An 18,458-nucleotide genomic window follows, 5' to 3' on the forward strand; every position below is an offset into this window, starting at 1 on the left:
TGGGTTCAGGCCTGAGCACACTGCCTGACTTCAAAATGGACCCTTGACCCCCAGCAGCATGGCCAGGCCCTGCCTGGACCAGGCATCAAAATGGCCCCCAACCACATGGCCAAGCCCCAACACCACCCCAAAAAGTCGAAAAACACACAAAAAACACCACAATCCAATGCCATCCATGCCCTCACCGATGTTTAAATTCAAGACACCCCACAGAAAGACTTGGTCCATGCACCACTGACTAGCCCTGTGCATAATGGGTGAAAGCAAGGCAAACTGGGTGCAGGCCTGAGCACACTGCCTGGCTTCAAAATGGACCCTTGCACCCCCAGCAACATGGCCAGGCGTCAAAATGGCCCCCACCCACATGGCCAGGCCACAACAACACCCCCAAAAAGTGCCATCCATGCCCTCAATGATGTTTAAATTCAAGACACCCCACAGAAAGAATTGGTCCATGCACCACTCACTACCCCTGGGCCTACTGGCTAGTGAGGCTTTACAGGCAACCCCAAAATAAAAAATAAAAAAACACATATAACAGTGAGCTACAATTCTATGACATAAATGAGATTTAAGTTCAACAAAACTCACAGAAACAGTTGTATCATGCGCCCATGACTAACCCTGGGCCTACTGGATACTGTGGCTACCCAACAATATATAAAATTGTAGTTGCAGCAACTGCAATGCGCCAAACAAACAACACCAACTTACTTGTAAAATCTCAAATCCAAAAGTGATCCAAACTCCAAAGTCCAAAAAGTCCTCAGATACAAACATCCAGCAGCAGCCACAAAAAGTAATCCTTCCAGCTCCAGATCCAAATGAAAAGTGACCAGGACATGGACAAAGCACTGGGAGGAGCCTGCTGGACAGGAACAGGAAGTTGGAGACTCTGGGGCACTTCCTTCCTCCCACCCACCCAAAAATGGACTCCTTGCACAAAAAAGTGCAGCCAAATGTCAATCTGAGGAGTTATTCTGATCAAATTCATCATTATCAGAAGTTTTATGCCGCCTGCGGTGGATTTCTTGTGCAGAATTGCAATTTTTGCAAGTTCGGGAAAGCGACCTGTTCAAATCTCCCGCCGTAAGTTAACTGCGCGCCGCAGCTACGTGTTCGCAATTGTTTACTCCCGCGATGCGTGATCGCGGGCCCTTATGACGTACTCGCGTTGTCAAACTCTCGCTGTGCAAGATGGCGGGCCGCGATGACGTACTCGCGGTCGAAAAACTCTTGCGCGATCACGCAGCAAGATCCAAAATGGCGAAACACACGCAAACAGGGAGGAAAACAACTCTTCCTACGCAGAATCATGGTAAGTCAACGCCGCGCGCGCTAGATTGTATTTTTCAAGCGCGACCAAGCAAAAAATCCGCCAGCTTGCGAATTTGCGGATTTTTGGGCAAATTCGCGGAATTCGCGGACCGCCAAATTGCCAAAAATCGGCAAATTTCGCGAACAAAACGGATTTTACGCCCACGCTTAATTAGCTGCATAAAGAATCTTTTGACTGACTGACCCAGGAGACTTAATTTAAAAAAAAGTTTGGTGGTGCTCTTTTCTCTTCCTGGGTCACCACTAAAATTATGTTATCTGAAAATGCCTTGGGCATTATGGGGTTCTCATTGGGAGGACCAATGCATAATAAATAGGCTGCTCTGGTCACTCATTTATTAACATTGTTTCCATTTTTTATGTTTCTCTGTGTCCCGGTTCCACGCAGGGCACCCTCTGTTGTTATTTTTTTTGTGGGCTGAAGGGAGAGTCCAAGGGCCACTGTGGCAATTTGTTCAAATGTATCTGGGGCACCCCAGACCATTACGTTTGTTGGGAGTAGCGGGGGGAGCCCGAGGGCCTCTCCGTCCCCACCATTTTCCTGCAGGAGCTAGCATCATCAACTTAAAAAAAATATTTTAAGTGGGCTGCCCTACCAGGTCATCCCACATCAGGGCCCTCGTTGGGGGGGGGGGGGGAGGGGGGGAGGAGGCCCAGGGGCACCACAACCTTGCCGACTCCCCAGCTTGCATTCATACCGGTTGCAACAGGAGGCGTCTCTTCACTGCCAGTAGCCCTGCTGCTGTTTGCGTTTAGTTCTTCTTCCCTTTTCCCACCCCAGGCTGAAACATCCTTTAATATGTTAACAAAGGCCCGTGATTTGATTTATACATCAGACTCACTGTCTCAGTTTGGGTCACAGCTTCTTAACTCTGTGCACCCAGCACCAACCAGGACAGCATGGCCAATTACTCTAAATAACGTGCTGTCCTCAACACGTGTGAACTCTGTGGCAGTTTGTGCCTGCACTGAGGAGAGCGCATTAGTGACAGACAGAGCTACAGTTTGAAAATGCACCTCCATCTTTAACTTGAGGCAGATTAGCCACAGGCTGAAAGTGAGGCAGGGATCCCCTCTCCAGACGAGTTCAATTACTGCAACTGCCTGCAGGGGCATGCCTGTGGGTCCCTGGGACCCCTGTGAATCCCTCCCAAAAAGTGCCTACAGAAAGGCACACTGGCTGTGGACCACATTCTATATGGCGCACAATCAATGCATCTCCTGACAGTTTCTTTATCCTTGGACCCATGTCTGTAATACATAGTAATACATTGTGGGTGCAATAGCATAGGGTTTCATCATTTGCTAGGGGTCACACCACATGCAGATGAGGGAATGCTCCTGCGTGATACATTTTACACAAAGGATCACACATATCTGCAGCACCTTCTGTAATACCAAAGTGCTATGTGGTTGAAAACAACAGGTGCACAGGCCTGTTGCACCATAGACCACATTGTTTAATATGGCTCCAGGGGTGCTATATGTTTAGTTCATCGCTATATTTGTTAGGGCCCTCAGCTATCTCCTCTCAAATTAAATCAAAAGCATTCCTGTTCTCATCAGCACACCATTTATTCTACCCCCTTCAGGCTGCTGATGTGCTCCTATGACAGCTGTGTCCATGATCTGTCAGATCACATAAGAAAATAGGAGAACCCCAATTTTTATATGAACAAACGGAAGCTGTTCTCTTCCAGCTGTTATTATTCTAGAGAACAAACTACAGTATCCTTTTATTAAAAGGTAAGACATCTTACCGAAGGACATGTTGTTTGGAGAATGATGGTCCCAAAGTAGTCAATGCGAAATGTAATTAAAATCATTCGTGTTCAAGTTCAAAGGCATACACAGATGTGAGTGTAAAGTAGATGGTCTCTTCTGTTGTGTGCAGTAAATTCCTCGAAATAGGAAATTTCATGACTGTTTCAGTATGGTTGCATGACCTAGAAGTAAGAGGCAGGCAGAGGAGCTGGTTAGATCCACATACTAAATAAGCTATATTTTTGAGTCCTAAAAATTGGAGCTTCTTGGGTGAGTAGAGGCTTATGTACATAAATATTAGATACTGTGAAACCATAATGTGAAAACTGGGAATTTAAGAATGCCAGGATGATCTGCAAGCCCTACGGGCAGTAAGTGGCACATTAATTCCTCATTATTATTTTAATGAAGCCTAGATGTGGAATCACTGCAATAAGTTTGAGCTGTGATATGAAGACATGTGTAAAATATGTCAGAATTACGATAATTCTCATGTAAAGCTAGGTGCTGAACTTTACTAGATGTGAGCAGCCAACTATTTTACAATGGTATATATTTAAATTACCAATGCCTTAAAAAGGTTTATCTTTAATTGAATGCAAATGTAAACAGTAAGATCTGGCTGTAGAGAAACTTTACATAGGCCATAATAGTCTTGGTCATCCCGGCTAGTATCATTAAGTATGTAAATCTGCCCCCCAGTCACACATTAAAACACACTGACAGAATGCATATTGATTCACACCATCATTTAAGATGGGGTGCTCAATGAAGGTCGGTGGATGTTGTTTCAATGCCAAATTGTCAAATTATAACCATTAGGTACATTTACATAAAGAAGAATGTAAATTAAATGTATGTAATACCCAGTAGCTATGATGAAAATTTGGTACGTATATCTCACCCTTCTGGATCTATGTTGGAAACCACTGACTTAGGTCACTGTTGTAACAGGTTACACTAAATGTATAGTCGAAAAGTAACAGGACAAGTAGTGGTATTTACAAGAGTTCGGTAAAATCCACGTTTTGTGTCTTCGTATTAATTTCGGACAGTCAAAAAAAGAGGTTAGTAACTCTTGACTTCTCAGAGTTTATTTAGGGTCATAGATGATAACGACAAGAAAATCTTTTATGAGGCTCAGCCAACACGTGTTTCGCCCCCTGTGGCCCATAAGCCTGGGCTTTCTTAATGCGTCTTGTCTACGAATTAAGGAGCTCCTTGATAACAAAGTTTCTATAGAATTCCTAAAGGTAATCCTGTCTCCATCTTCCTCACTTCAGTGTCTGGATCTCCACCTTCCAGATACAGGAATGTAGACAATAAGCGTCTACTGTGTAGGGAAGCTGATTTCAACATATACAAAATGTCAGTGCAAGATTCTTGGTTCTCACATAACAGTGAAACTTTATACAAGAGAGCTAGTAGCCTACACTCTCCCAGACACATAAAAGGGTCTTGTCAATTATATGAGATCACAAATCATGGTATATTATCACCACTGCATTATGTACTAAACCCAAGTGAGGAACAGTAATTTTCAGTTCACTGTAATCATGCACTTGTTGCACCTCTCCTGGTAACAGGACAGGTCCTGAACCTCACATTATCGGGAACAACAGGCATTGGCCTCTGCACATTCACTAGATTAGTGTGCCATCAGAACTAAAACTAACAGCTAGGATACCAGATACACACATAGTTAGCCACTATGTACCAACAAATACATTTCCTCCACAGATAAATGTGTCTTGTCTCATATTTACGTGCCACACAGAAAGCTGACAGACCATTTCCTGCATTTTTAGCTATAATTGTGTTTTAAGACTATGATTAATTATAAGGCCTAGTGACAAGTATGAACCGGAGGAAGATCCTTCACCTACCTCGCTGCAAAGACCTAGAACATCCTGCCCCTCCACCTCAGGCCTTCCCCGTCGCTGACCCAATTCAGAAAGGATTTCAAGACCTCCACGCCCAGATGGACCACGAACCCCCCAGAACCTCATAGCGCCTTGTGACCCATATGGACGAGTAGCCACGCTTTACAAACCCCTGATTGATTGGTTGATTGATTGACTATGAGTTTTGGGCCAAAACCCCAGAATTCCAAATCAGATTTCAAATATGTTAATTTGTCAAACCAGTTTAACAAGTTCATTATATTAATTTTAATGCAGCAAATGACACTTAGGGATAAATCATTTCCCCTCTATGGTGGATTGTCATTTCAATAGAAAATCAACGTAGATGAGATGTTGTGCGCCTTGCCTGGAACTCTCAGGTAGATTCTAAATGAAGCTTACAATCTTCACTTTGAATGCTGCCCTGTGCCCAGACTCTGGGCTGCTGTACTCTGAGGCTGGCATCTCTCTTTCCTGTTAGGAAGGAGATGAGGAATCTATTTGTGCCTGATTTAGATCTTGGTGGGCAGATTGCTCTGTCACAACAGTGACGTATATCCTGCCCACGGAATATAAATCCAATTCTATCCTATGGGATTTATATTTCAGAGGACAGAATATCCATCGCCATTGTGACAGAGCAACCCGTCTGCCGAGATCTAAATCAGGCCCCTTGTTATGCAAAGAGTTTGAATTAGCAACTGGGTTCAAGGTCCAGAAGACCTCTAGTCTTGCAGGAGAGGGCTTCACCATCTTGGATTCATTAGAAAGTGGGATATGCGATTTTCACAACCATAAGACAAGTGTCATAGGTAAGGGTAGGCATCAAACTGCAGGTACATAAGGCATGGAATACAATTGGAATTTGTTAGTGCACTACTATGGTATGATAGAATCTGCGATGAAAGCGTGTCATCAGGAGAAACTAAGAAAATGGCCATCCCAGGAGTTCACCTGAATACTTGAAAGGCAAGAATAGGAAAAGAAGAGGTGTCTATCCCTCCTAAGCATAACATGGAAGATTCCCCTCCAGGAAGGAGCTAGCCTCGAAACCAGTAGCCAGGTCAAGTTTAATAGGAATAAATGGGTCCATACTAAGAACACTTGGCCCTGAAGATGACCTTCCACCAAAACACCGCTGAGGTCCACACAAAGAAGGTCGAAACGCGTCGGTGTATATATTACTCTAAGGTCAAGAGACCAGTTGAACCATTAGCCTGTGCACATCAGGCATAGAGTAGTAAGCCCAAGGAAGGGCACTACTTTAAACTATCTATTAAAATCTCTGACCTTACCAGGACCACTAAATAACACCAATACTCGAAAGCATTAGACGTCATAATGCTATTAGGTCTCAGTATACAATAAAAATGGCACACGATAATGTTTTTAAAAGCAATGTTTGTACTTTGTGCTATCATGAAGCAATAATGATACAAGTCACAGATGTGTCATACATTATGTTTTTGCACTACAAGATGCCAGTCACTAGCGAATATGTAATTTAAGTTTATGTACTTTGTCACAACAAACTGTGGTTTACTTGTCCCACTTTTTTTGTGAGTTTGTTACTTGTTCACATGTTTAGATTAAATGTCAACATAATGACTTGTTTGTGTATATATAAATGTTTGTCGGTGCTTATTCACAATTTAACAATTTTTTTTTAATACAAAAAAATGAAAGGAGTCCTAGTGTAGCAATGTTTATTAATTGCACAAGTCTGTAAATCAATAATCTGGAAGCGGGGATTTTTGAAAGATATCTTCACTGATAAAAAATACTTTTTCTGAAAGTATATCAAGGTTAATGAAAGAAACCTACTAAGGATAATGTTTCAGATCCTTTTGTATTAAATAATGCTAAACGATGGTCTGGGAGGCAACCTACTATAGGGACGTTAGAATCTGTTATGAAGAACTGCTTGCCATGTGTAGCCTGGAAAGGAGAGAAGAAGGAATACTCTGCACCTTGCTTCCGGGAGCAAAACATTAGGCATGTCGACCTAACTTCTACCTCAATATAGACATTCTTGGACCTCTTCCAATACTGTGGAATTATGTCCCATAAACAGTGTGACTGGAAACTTGGTTACTGTGGGAAGATAGTATCCTGTAGCAGTGCCTGCTCCTGGAGCATGATGGTGCCTAGATCTGAGAGGTCTTGGAAGTATTGTAGTGTACTCAATGCTATAAGGAGTCCTAGGCAAGCATTATAAGGAATGTTGCTTGTGGGGCTCACATACAGCTTATTTAAAGAGGACTGGAATCACTATCACCAGTCCTGAAGTGATCAATAGGAAATGTTACATCAGAAACTGAATTAAAGTAAAAACTTCAATTTTGTGAATTTACAAAGTTCTACATTATTTTTCCAGAAAACACACATGTTCTGCTATTAAAAAACGTGTTACATTATGATCTTATGCATCTCTTCATATGGCTTTGCATTAGCCTGATAAATACTACCTCCATGTGTACCTTCTTGTATAAATTAGCTTCCAAAAACATTAGTGTGCATCCACCATTTTCACACTGCCACTCAAGCAGTTAATAGTTAAGCTCAAACATCTCCTCTGGCCATCTTCTCAGCTACCGTGGATGGAGGCTTACTTGAACCATTACCCTCCTTTGTTATGAAGTATGCATGTTAATAAAGAACATACAGCTTTACCTGTATAAAGGGATATGTATAAACAGCCCTTGCAGGGCAAACATATCTATCGATCGATCTAATTTGATTTGTGAAGTCTGCCTTGCCTAAGCCAAGAGAAAAGGAAACAAGGACCTAGGCAGGCCAGCTAAGCAATAAATCACGGCAGTTGCCACTTGTCTCTTCTACTATTAGGCCCTTATTGGCCCTAGCAAAATGGTGTTCATTCCTGACATATAGAATGACATAATTGTGGTTATTGCTGGCAGATTCCAAGCTTCGACGCCACTCATGCCCCTTCTCAGGAGTTGCAACCTTAAATCACAATTCTCTATCAGCCAACCTCAAGACACAACCGATCCTTTTGTCATTCCAACAATATCTAAAATAGTATCATTTCAGACATCATCTGACTCACAAGCCCTAACTGATATCTTCGACCTCCTGTGATTGTCTGCATTTCTTGTGTTCTTCCACCTGAGATCGTCCATCTATTCTCCTCCCCCCGCTTGTATTATTTAGTGATACCAAGATTTTCCTTAATTCCACTCAGGATGTGCAAGCTGCTCAAGTGCACCTACACTACATCCATCAACCTCCACGTCTTGATCCTTACCCCTCTCCCTTAGTCCTCCTATGTCATTCTATAAAAATTCATAAGCTCTTATTCCTAGGAACACTCCCACACCCTCTTCTCTTCTCCCAACCCCCTGGTTTTAGACGATGGGCAACATTTTCAACCTTATTTATTTCTTATTGCTACAACTTTGCTTATGTTTCCAGTTGTTTATTAAATGTTTGATTGTGTCACACATGAACCTTATGTGCATTTCTCTGGAGATTTGCCTGGTTTTTCAAGCAAAGCTACCAAAGGTGAGACAAGGATGTCATTATGGACAAGAGGTTTTATTCTTGTGGGTCCCACTGTTCGGGCAGAATAGGAACTTAGTCAAAGCTCCTATCAAGACCATGCCTCCTGTCTCTCTCAGCTTGCTTGTCATCTTAACCATATTTCCTAGAAAAAGCAAGTGCACATGTACATGGATTCTTATATTGAGTAAATTTGGAGTGAAAGTTGCTGAAAGTAATGTGTCACTAACACATGCAGTAATTAAAGTCCTCATTTTATTTCCAACAAAGTTGACAACCCCGATCATCATCCAGTCATTCAGCTGCACTCATGGAGATTGTTACCTAAAATAAACAAGGCAATCCGGCCGGTGTACTGGGAAAGCTTTCCAGCCAGCATTGAGAGAATGGCATTGCCGGCTCCAAAACAGATCATGACATATCCCACAAACTGTATCCCAAGGGCACAGGTTACATAGTACTAAAGAAGGAAAGAAATTCATACATTTTAACACGTGAGTAACTCATTCTAATTCTTAAACAATATTCATTTTAAGAAGCTATCTCAAAACCTATTTTATTATTAGGAGCATGTACACTAAAGACAAAATAGAATGGTGGAAATACATCCAAGTACTATTTTTAGCAAAGGGACGCCATGTTATTTTTTCCCCACAGTTGAGGAAGGGAGGAACAATGTCTCAAAATCTCCTGAACAAGGTTGTAGACAGTTCAACAATATCAGCATTGATGTTCATTAATCGGACAAGTGATCAGCTGAGCACTGAAATAGAAGGGTTGCAAGTCAGAATATTTTTGCTAAATATACCATGTGAAATAAATAATGTGTCCTAAATATTGTTTAAGCAGTATCATTAGTAGAGATTGTCTATTATTAAATCCAGTAGGGTGATATTTTTGTAAATTATATTTAGGGCACAATATTTATTCCATAATATTACAGCACCATACAACTGAGATTGTAAACCCATTGAGAACGTAATGGCCCAGGACAGACTGCATAAGTGTATATCTGGTATTCATCTTTGTTCTTTTGAAGAAAAATAAACTTGTGGATGATGAAATGCAACACTATACTCACGAAGTACCTGGGATGCGTAACGCAAAAGAAACAAAAGGGTTGCAGAGAAGGCGATCCGTCGATCCTTCCTGCGCTCCAGTTCCGATGCGACAAGATGGCACCTAGATGCGTTGCAACGATCCGGTGCGATGCGAGAAAATGGCGTCTTTACTGTGATGCGACAACGTAGAGGTGATGCATGCATCCTCGATGACCGTGTGGCAAACTCTGTGGTTTTCTCAGCCGCGAAAGGCCCTGCAACAAGCTTCTCCGGTGATGCGACGACACCCTCGGTGATGGCGACATGCTTCTCTGGTGTTGCGGCGGCAATCAGTAGCAGCACGCTTTCTCAGCAATGCTTTGGCCCTGCGACACGCTTCTTTGTGTTGAAATGGCATCCTCTGTGTGGCGGCACACTTCTCCGGTGATGCAACGGCGAGCAGTGGTGACATGCTTCCTCGATGATGTGACAGCGGCTGCTGCAGTGGCGTCATGTTTCTCTCGTTGCGTTGCTCTTCCAGCGCCCTTCAGCAAAAAGGCCTCACACACAGTTACAGGCCCTCCTGGCAGACTGGAACTCTCAGCAAGGAATTTCAGGGAAGCTGGGGGTGAAGTCCTTTTGTGCCTGAGACTTCAGAAACAGGAGGCCAGTTCTTCTCAGGCCCTTGGAGACGTTTCTTCAGATGGACATAGCACACAGCAAAGTCCTTCTTCAAGCAGGGGACACAGCACACAGCAAAGTCCTTTAGTCTTCTCCTCAGTAGAAACAGCAAACTGTCGGCCAACCCCAGACACTTTGGCAGGGATTGCTCTTGATCACAAAGTAGTCTAACTTTCAGGGGTTTCAGCCCTCATATTTATACCTCTATGTGTGAGGGGTCATGGACCCAGTCCAAACCAGTTCTGGGTGCACTCTGCCAGTGCACAACTTCTTCCTTTGTTAGTGTGGGCCAGGGTCATCAGACACACCACAGGAGGTGGAGCCAGAATTTGTGGAAGGCAGGCATAGCCCTATTCAGGCCCAGGTGCTACTCTTCCCACCACTCCAAATGCAGATAAATCTATTCAGCCTAGTGCTGATTCACCCAGACTCCTGGAGCCACCCCAGCCCCTGTCACACTCAAACCAGACAATCAATCCACAAACAGGCAGAGGCACACAGAAAGGTTGAACAAGAAAATAGCCACTTTCTAAAAAAAACTATTTTCAAACACAAAATTTAAAAACCATCCTTCCTAAAAGATGTGTTACTAAATTGTGAGTTCAGCGGTACCAGATTTCAAATTTCTATCTTGCTCCTATGGGAAGATATGCAGATAAACATGGTATACAGCATTCCCCATTCCGACCTATGGGCAAGATAGCCTTTCAATAGTGAAAAACTAAATTGGAAGTATTTCACTATCAGGACATGTTACACACACTAGTACATGTCCTACCTTCTACATACACTGCACCCTGCCCAGGGGGGTACCTTGGGCCTACCATAGGGGTGTCCTAGGTGTAAGAAAAGGGAAGGGTAAGGCCTGACAAGTGGGTGCACTGGCCAGGTCGACATGGCAGTTAACAAACTGCACACAGGCACTGCAGTGGCAGGCCTGAGACCTCTTTTCAGCGCTACTCATGTGGGTGGCACAATCAGTACTGCAAGCCCACTAGTAGCATTTGAATTACCAGCCCTGGCACACTCAGTTCACTTTACTAGGGACCTACTGGTAAACCAAATAAGCCAATCATGGATAACCAATCACAATAACAATTTACACAGAGAGCATATGCACATTAGCACTGATCTGCAGTGGTAAAGTACCCAGAGTCCTATAGCCAACATCAATAGGTCAGGAAAAGCAAAGAAGGAAGAAGAAAAAGGTTTGGGGATAACCCTGCAAAAAGGGCCATTTCCAACACAAACCATGAAGAACTGAGCCAGAGACTCAGTTTACCCAACACTATCATCATCAATTTCGCTTAACTTTAGCATCAAGAATATTCTGTGCCTCACACAGTGGAGAACAATTTCTTGGCATCTGTAGATTTCAATATCTATTCGTTGAAAGTACAGTAACTTTTCCACTTGCCAAACCAGGCTATGATATTGTGAGTGCAACCTTTTCTATTAGACCCACATGCGTAATGTTGAGTCAAAAGCTATCTCCATCCTGTTAAGCAGGAGTGGGCTTCCTTTTTCTTTCACCATCCACTTTAAGTATCTAATTGGCTTAGTTAAACCACATCTTCTTGTTAGACCTGTTTCACCACATCTCTAGCACCACACACAGGACTGTCAATAGGAACATATATTTTCGTGAACCCTCTCAGAGCTTTCAATATAATGTAATGTGGTGGTAGCAGAAAATGCACTTGTTTGGTAAGGAAATGCTAAATCAGGGGCTTGGGGTAAGAGACTAGAGGAATGACAGGATGGGGGTTCATGGATGAGGTTAATGTATTTATTTTGCAATTTTAAATACCATGAAACAGACCTGTATATGCCAGTGTTGTATACAGTACACAGAAGGTTGGGGTTATTATGAGACCAAGCAGGAAGAAGGAATAGGATAGAGAAATGAAGAGGTTTTACAATTTCATCTTTGAACGTTTAAACATCTTACAGCCAGGGGAAGGTAGATCTGCAAAGTATAGAGGATTGAACACTCTGAATTGAGCCAGACACATTCTGCAGGACTAAGGACCCAGAAGTAAAGTACATCAGAAGGCTATGTAGTAATTCCTCAAGATGGGGCTGAACCATGTGAGAGTTGAGACTATCAAGTCCATTATGGCAATAGTGTCTGAAAAGTAGCATTTTCAATTAAGTATGGAATTGGTTCTATTAATATTTCATCCTGGATGCAGGTGATGTCTGAAATGAATTATTTTATTTCCTTTTTGAATCCATTATAAGATTGGAATATCCTGGTAGTTATTGGGATAGACATCCAAAGTCTTGGGACTCTTCCGCAAGAAATTGCTTCAGTGTTCTCGATTTTTTCACAGTTGGCATCTCATCTGTGCTTCTAAGTTGTTGTTGTCCACCTGATATATGAAGTTTGGGGGAAAGATTATTTGGTGCTTTCAACAGAATTGGCTTATATGAACCCCATAGTAGCCTGCTTAATTTCCCCCTTCTCCCCTCTCAGCAGCTGGACCTGCTTTTGGACAAAATCAAATCCGGATCCCCTCTGGACCCCTGTCCCCTTAAGATCCTTAAGGACTGTAGGGAAGTCTTGTTGCCTCACCTTTTAGAGGTGATGGACTGTGCAATCACTGAAGGCGTTTTTCCATCCTCTTGGAAAATGGCTGTGGTTAAGCCCCTGCTGAAAAAGTCCACTTTAGATCCTGAGACACTAAAGAATTTTCGCCCAATATCTTTGTTGCCGGCCCCAGCAAAGATGCTTGAGGTACATCTTAACGAACATCTGACTGCTTTTCTAGATACCTCCGGCATGTTGGATCCTTCCCAACATGGTTTTTGAAGGTTCCATAGCACCGAGTCTGCGCTTACGGTGGTCGTAAATAACATCCGCTCGAAGGGCGATAGGGGCCAGACTACTCTTCTGGTCCTGCTCGATCTGACAGCAGCTTTCGACACCCTGTCTCCCTCAATTCTGGTAACTCACCTTAGGGAGATGGAGTGGGCGGCCCAGCGCTGAGCCTCCTGACCTCCTTTCTTAATCAGAGGGAACAGAAGGTTAAGTTGGGAGAGTACCTGTCCCCCGCCAAACCTGTGCAGTGTGGGGTCCCGCAGGGGTCGGCCTTGAGCCCCACACCTTTTAACATCTATGTGGCCCCACTTGCCAGGCTGGTAATATCTTTCGGGTTGGAGGTGTTGTCTTATGCTGACGACACTCAAATCATGGTTTCCCTCTCCCACTCGGTGAGTACCTCCGCCCTTAACTTCAGGAACTGCATGGAGGCAGTCTCACAGTGGATGATCTTGAATTCACTGAAGTTAAACGGAGAGAAAAGCGAGGTCCTGATCTTCGGAGGAGATCAGAATATTTGGTCAAGTGACTGGCGGCCTCCATCCCTGGGAGTTTGCCCGCTGCCCTCGAAATTCTCCCGGAATCTGGGCGTGCTGATTGACACCTCGCTTTCTATGGACCGGCAGGTAAACAGAACCGTTTCCACCTGCTGTGGTGTTATCAGGATCTTGAGAAAGATAACTCACTACCTTTCCCCAGAAGCTCGAAAGCAGATCGTGGTGGCCCTGGTCTCATCGAGACTTGACTACTGCAATACGCTCTATTTAGGCATTAATAAGGGCCTGATTCAGCGCTTGCAGATTGTCCAAAATGCGGCTGCTAGATTTGTCCTTGATGTCCCCAGTCTCTCCTCTGCCACATTAGCTAGGAAGAGCTTGCACTGGCTTCCGATTCAGGCTAGGATCTCCTTTAAGATCCTGTGCCTTGTCCATGGGGCCTTGTTTGGAGCAAGCTCAGAAGGCATAAGAATGCTGCTGGTCCCTTACGCTCCCAGCAGAATTCTTTGCTCCTCCAACAAGAATCTTATGTCTGTCCCCCGGGTATGTAGAGCCAGGTGGGGAGGGAGGGCTTTTTCTTCTCTTGCCCCGAAGTTGTGGAACACCCTCCCCCTGGAACTAATAGTACAACCATCTGTTATGCTCTTCCGGAAAGCATTAAAAACATGGTTTTTCACAGAGGCCTATCTGTAATCTGGTATTCGGCTTATATTACATTTTACATCATTTGTTAGGCGCCTTGATGCCTTTTGGGCTAAGTTGCGCAATATAAGATTGCCTTCATTCATTCATTCATTCATATGTGATGAATGCAAGTTTGAAAAACATCCTTGCTTTGTTGGGGAGCAAATTTAAAGAAGTAAGGGCTGTAGGAATATGTTTGAATTTTCTTGTGCAAGAGATAAGTCTGGCAGCTCTATGGGGGATTGCTTTAAGGGGGCCAAGCAGAGAACCAGAATTTCTATTAGAAGGCAGATGCCATAAACTTTTCTTGTCAGGGAAAATGCCAGGTACAACTGTCTAAAGTCCAGTTCGGGGATAAACCAGTTGACACTTCACAGTATCAGAAGTGAGGCAAGGGAGGATGGGGATGGAAACAGTGGAATGAGTGGCAGCAATGATAGCAGGGACACTCAAAGGCAGCAACGGTTGCTTTGCACTCTCTATGCCTGCCAGATATTCCCCATCATGCCACTGACTGATCCTATTAGAGTAATCCAATAATAAGAGGAAGTCGGGACTTGCAGGTTAGGCTCATTTATTTGTTTATTTATTTATTTTTGAGATTTATACAGCGCGTACAATTGCCCGTAGGCGTCTCGGCGCATTTCTGACCTAAGCAGATTGTTCACCCTGAGCACGCAAAGAAACGGATATTTATAGTAGCACTAGATTGCCCTCATCACAGCCTCTCAGAACCACACTGGGCCCCGGCGATTGAAGTTTTCCATCACCGGATCCCCAATTTGCACCTCTTCACTGCCCTCTACTCTTTAACTGCTAATATTGGCAATAAGAGAACAGCAGACCAATCTGCGAGAAAGGGCTTCATGCGCTCGCAACGTGTATACAGTCCACGTATTGTGGTGGTATCGCGGCGGCAGACATCCACGCGTAGTACTGGGCTTCGCACCTCCTGGTGGTCAATGAGTAGTGGTATGGTTCCCAGACAGTTCCGGCCTACGCCGTGGAGCGGTTAGCCATGGCGGGTACCCCACTGCTCCATCTCTTATACAGTAGCTCTTCCCTGGAGGCGTTTCCCCCGGCCTGCCGGATAATTATTCAGACATGGAGGTGGGTGGTTAGGTCCATGGGTTGGTGGAGTACGTTGACCGGCGCCACTCCGCTCTGGCATGGAACGTATCTTTAGCCTGTCTCGTCACTAGTGGGGTTTCATACATGGGACGATATCGGTATATCCACGCTCGGAGACATCATGCAGGGGACCACTCTTAAATCCTTTAAAAAGCTGCAGGCAGATTTTGGCCTTCATAAATCGCAGTTCCATTGCCATTTGCAGCTCCGTCACGCACTGACCCCCCTGATTCGGCAACTAGAGTCGTTACCTGAGTTCCACCCGCTGGAAGGTCGCTTCCTGATGGGAGATCTGGGGGCTCACAAGATCCGGCACACTTACCAAACTCTCACTACACACTCCAAGACCACTGTTCACCGAACACAGGGGGCTTGGGAGGCAGACCTGCCAGCCCTGATGAACGACGATTGGGCCGAGGCACTGACCAGCCCTCGGTACGCCGCTGTCTCTACCAGATACAGGCTAATCCAATTTAAATACCTCCATAGGGTATATTACACGCGTCTCCGTCTTTGGAAAATGGGGGCAATTCAGTCCCTTATCTGTCTCCGCTATGGTGCAGCAGACGAGGGGTCATTCCTACATACGGTGTGGAGTTGGGGGTGCATTGCAGCTCTTCTGGTCTGGCGTGTTGTCTTGCATGGGGTGTGTTTTGGCATGGGATATCCTGACAGACCCTAGATTGGCGCTCTTACACAGCACAGAAGACATCGGGGGAACAGGTATAAAAGACACCTTCTGTTTTTGGGTCTCACAGTGGCTAAGCGGGACATAGCACAGCACTGGAAGGATACATCCCCGCCCTGTTTAACTAACTGGTAAAAGCCCCTGAATAGGTGAATGTCAGCGGAGATTGCTGTTTTCCAGGGGAGGGGGTGTCCACAGAAGGATGGGAAGATCTGGTCTCGTGGGTCGAGTACAGGGGTATGGATCTGTCCTTAATGTTGCAGACAGCCATCCGGGACCCTATTGAACAACTGGTGGTGAATGATTTACCTGTTTAAAGTATCAGTGCTAAAAAGACGTAGATGGGAATTCCTTTGGCTTGTACATATAATGTTATCAAAGTATGTATGGTGCGCACTTGGGAGGTGGGGGGATGGGTGTTTTTCTTGGTCTGATGTTCTGCAGACTTTGGGGGTGGGCGTTATACAGTACCAAGAGATGTTCCATTATGAATTCCAATTGTACTTTGCCTGCTGGGCTCCACCCTTCTGGTACGATGTGCCCCAGCCTCCTTTTAATGGGGTGTGGTCCACCTGAAAACCTTTGACCATATCAGAAGCCAAGAGGAACCTGACCCCACCAAATAATACTTGTGTTCACACCCCAGGACCTCTGACTTGTATTCCATTGTCCTCTTTTGCAGGGGCCTGTCTGGCCTAACAGAGGCTGCTCCTGTGAATTGAAGATCTCCTCCCAGATGCGGGAGCGACTGATGGAGTGAATTTGGATTTAACAAATTATGTGTGTCTAGGTAACAATAATCGATGTGAATTTAATATATCAAAGCTTTTTAAGTAAGCCTACTCATCTTGTAAATTCACTTGAATTTGTACATTTTAAAACAAACATGATCTCTTGTTCCTCTGTCTGTCCAGCTCAAGTCAAAATGTATCCCTCAGCATTTTGTAAAATACTTTTATTTCAATCAGTTTTATGATCCTGCACTGTAATATTTTTAAAAATGACTCCTATTCGTGTTACTGGTGTTCTTGGAGAAAAAAGTGGAGCTCAACTGTATCTCTACAAGGCCATTAACTCTGGCTAGCAGAGGCTGTGTAATATGACACCTACGGGTATTTGTGTGCTATATAAATTTCAATAAGATAACATTTAATTTGAATGTGCCTTAATTTTCACTTCCATACATAATAGAGGATTAGTCATTAGTAATGGAGCAAATGTCTTTTTCCATGTCATGTGTATACTGTTTTATGTTATGTTATGTTATGTTAATAACTTTTATTCGGCGCACAGCTGCCCCAGCGAAGGGGCGTCCTGGCGCCTGATCAGATACCACAACACAACAGGTCAAAGCTGAAAAGAAGAGAAATCAAGAAACAGAAGCGAAAAGGTGCGTCTTAATGGCGCGTCTGAAAAGAGTTAGGCTATCCAAGGCACGGATGTGCACAGGGAGAGAGTTCCATAGATCCGCCGCCAAGACACGAAAAGAGCGTCCACCCATCCTACTCAGTCTGAACCTAGGTTTAATCGCCAGATGGTGAGATTCAGACCTGAGAGACCGGGTGGGAACATACGGCGAGATAAGGCCAGCAAGAGCAGGGGGAGAGGAAAGCTTCAGAATCTTAAATGTCAGACAGAGGGCCTTAAATTTAATTCTCTGTCTGACCGGAAGCCAATGAAGGGAGGTCAGGACAGGGGAGACAGAACAACGTCTCGGAAGGCCTACAATGGCCCGTGCAGCAGCATTCTGCACAATCTGAAGCCTAGTGGCCTCAGCCTGATTCACTCCAAGCAGCAGAGCACTCCCGTAGTCCAGCCGAGAAAGGATAGAGGCCTGAACCACCAGTTGCCGCGTGGGGGGGTCGAAGAATTTAAGGACAGGTCTCAGTCCTCGCAGAATACCAAAACAGGTGGCTGCTGTCTTCTTCGTATGGCTGGTAAAAGAGAGATGGGAATCCAGCCAGACCCCCAGATTTTTTACTTCGGCCGCTGGGATAGGGGAGACCCCCAATTCGGGAGGCCACCATTGATCTCCCCACAGTTCCGCCTGCTTCCCTAATATCAGGACCTCGTTTTTTTTAGCATTAAGCTGTAGGCAATTGCTACGCATCCAATTAGCCACAGCTATAAGTCCAGCCCGGAATCTGGGCGCATTCACCTCAGGGTCCCCGCTGAGTGTCACCGCCAGCTGCGTGTCGTCGGCGTACGATGTCATGGTAAGGCCACATTGCCTGACGACAGCAGCCAGCGACTTCACATACAGGTTAAACAGCGTAGGGCTCAAGGCAGAGCCCTGAGGGACACCCAGACCCAGAGAATGGAACGATGACTGGCCAGGTGGAATGGCTACTTTAAAAAACCGGTCCGAGAGGAAAGAGCGGAACC

At 44.6% G+C, this 18,458-nt stretch overlaps 1 protein-coding gene across 2 annotated transcripts in view; it reads right to left on the minus strand.

Moving 5' to 3' along the window:
* LOC144763194 (protein unc-93 homolog A-like) overlaps nt 1-18,458 on the minus strand; it is a 365,245-nt gene that overhangs the window by 37,733 nt on the left and 309,054 nt on the right. For both annotated transcript variants that reach the window (XM_078648560.1, XM_078648559.1), the window contains one exon: nt 8,853-8,988. In XM_078648560.1, coding sequence (XP_078504686.1) covers nt 8,853-8,988 — 136 coding nt within the window. The remainder of the gene's footprint in view (nt 1-8,852; nt 8,989-18,458) is intronic.

The sequence above is a fragment of the Lissotriton helveticus genome, chromosome 6 (genome assembly GCF_964261635.1).
Source record: "Lissotriton helveticus chromosome 6, aLisHel1.1, whole genome shotgun sequence".
NCBI classification, from domain to species: domain Eukaryota; kingdom Metazoa; phylum Chordata; class Amphibia; order Caudata; family Salamandridae; genus Lissotriton; species Lissotriton helveticus.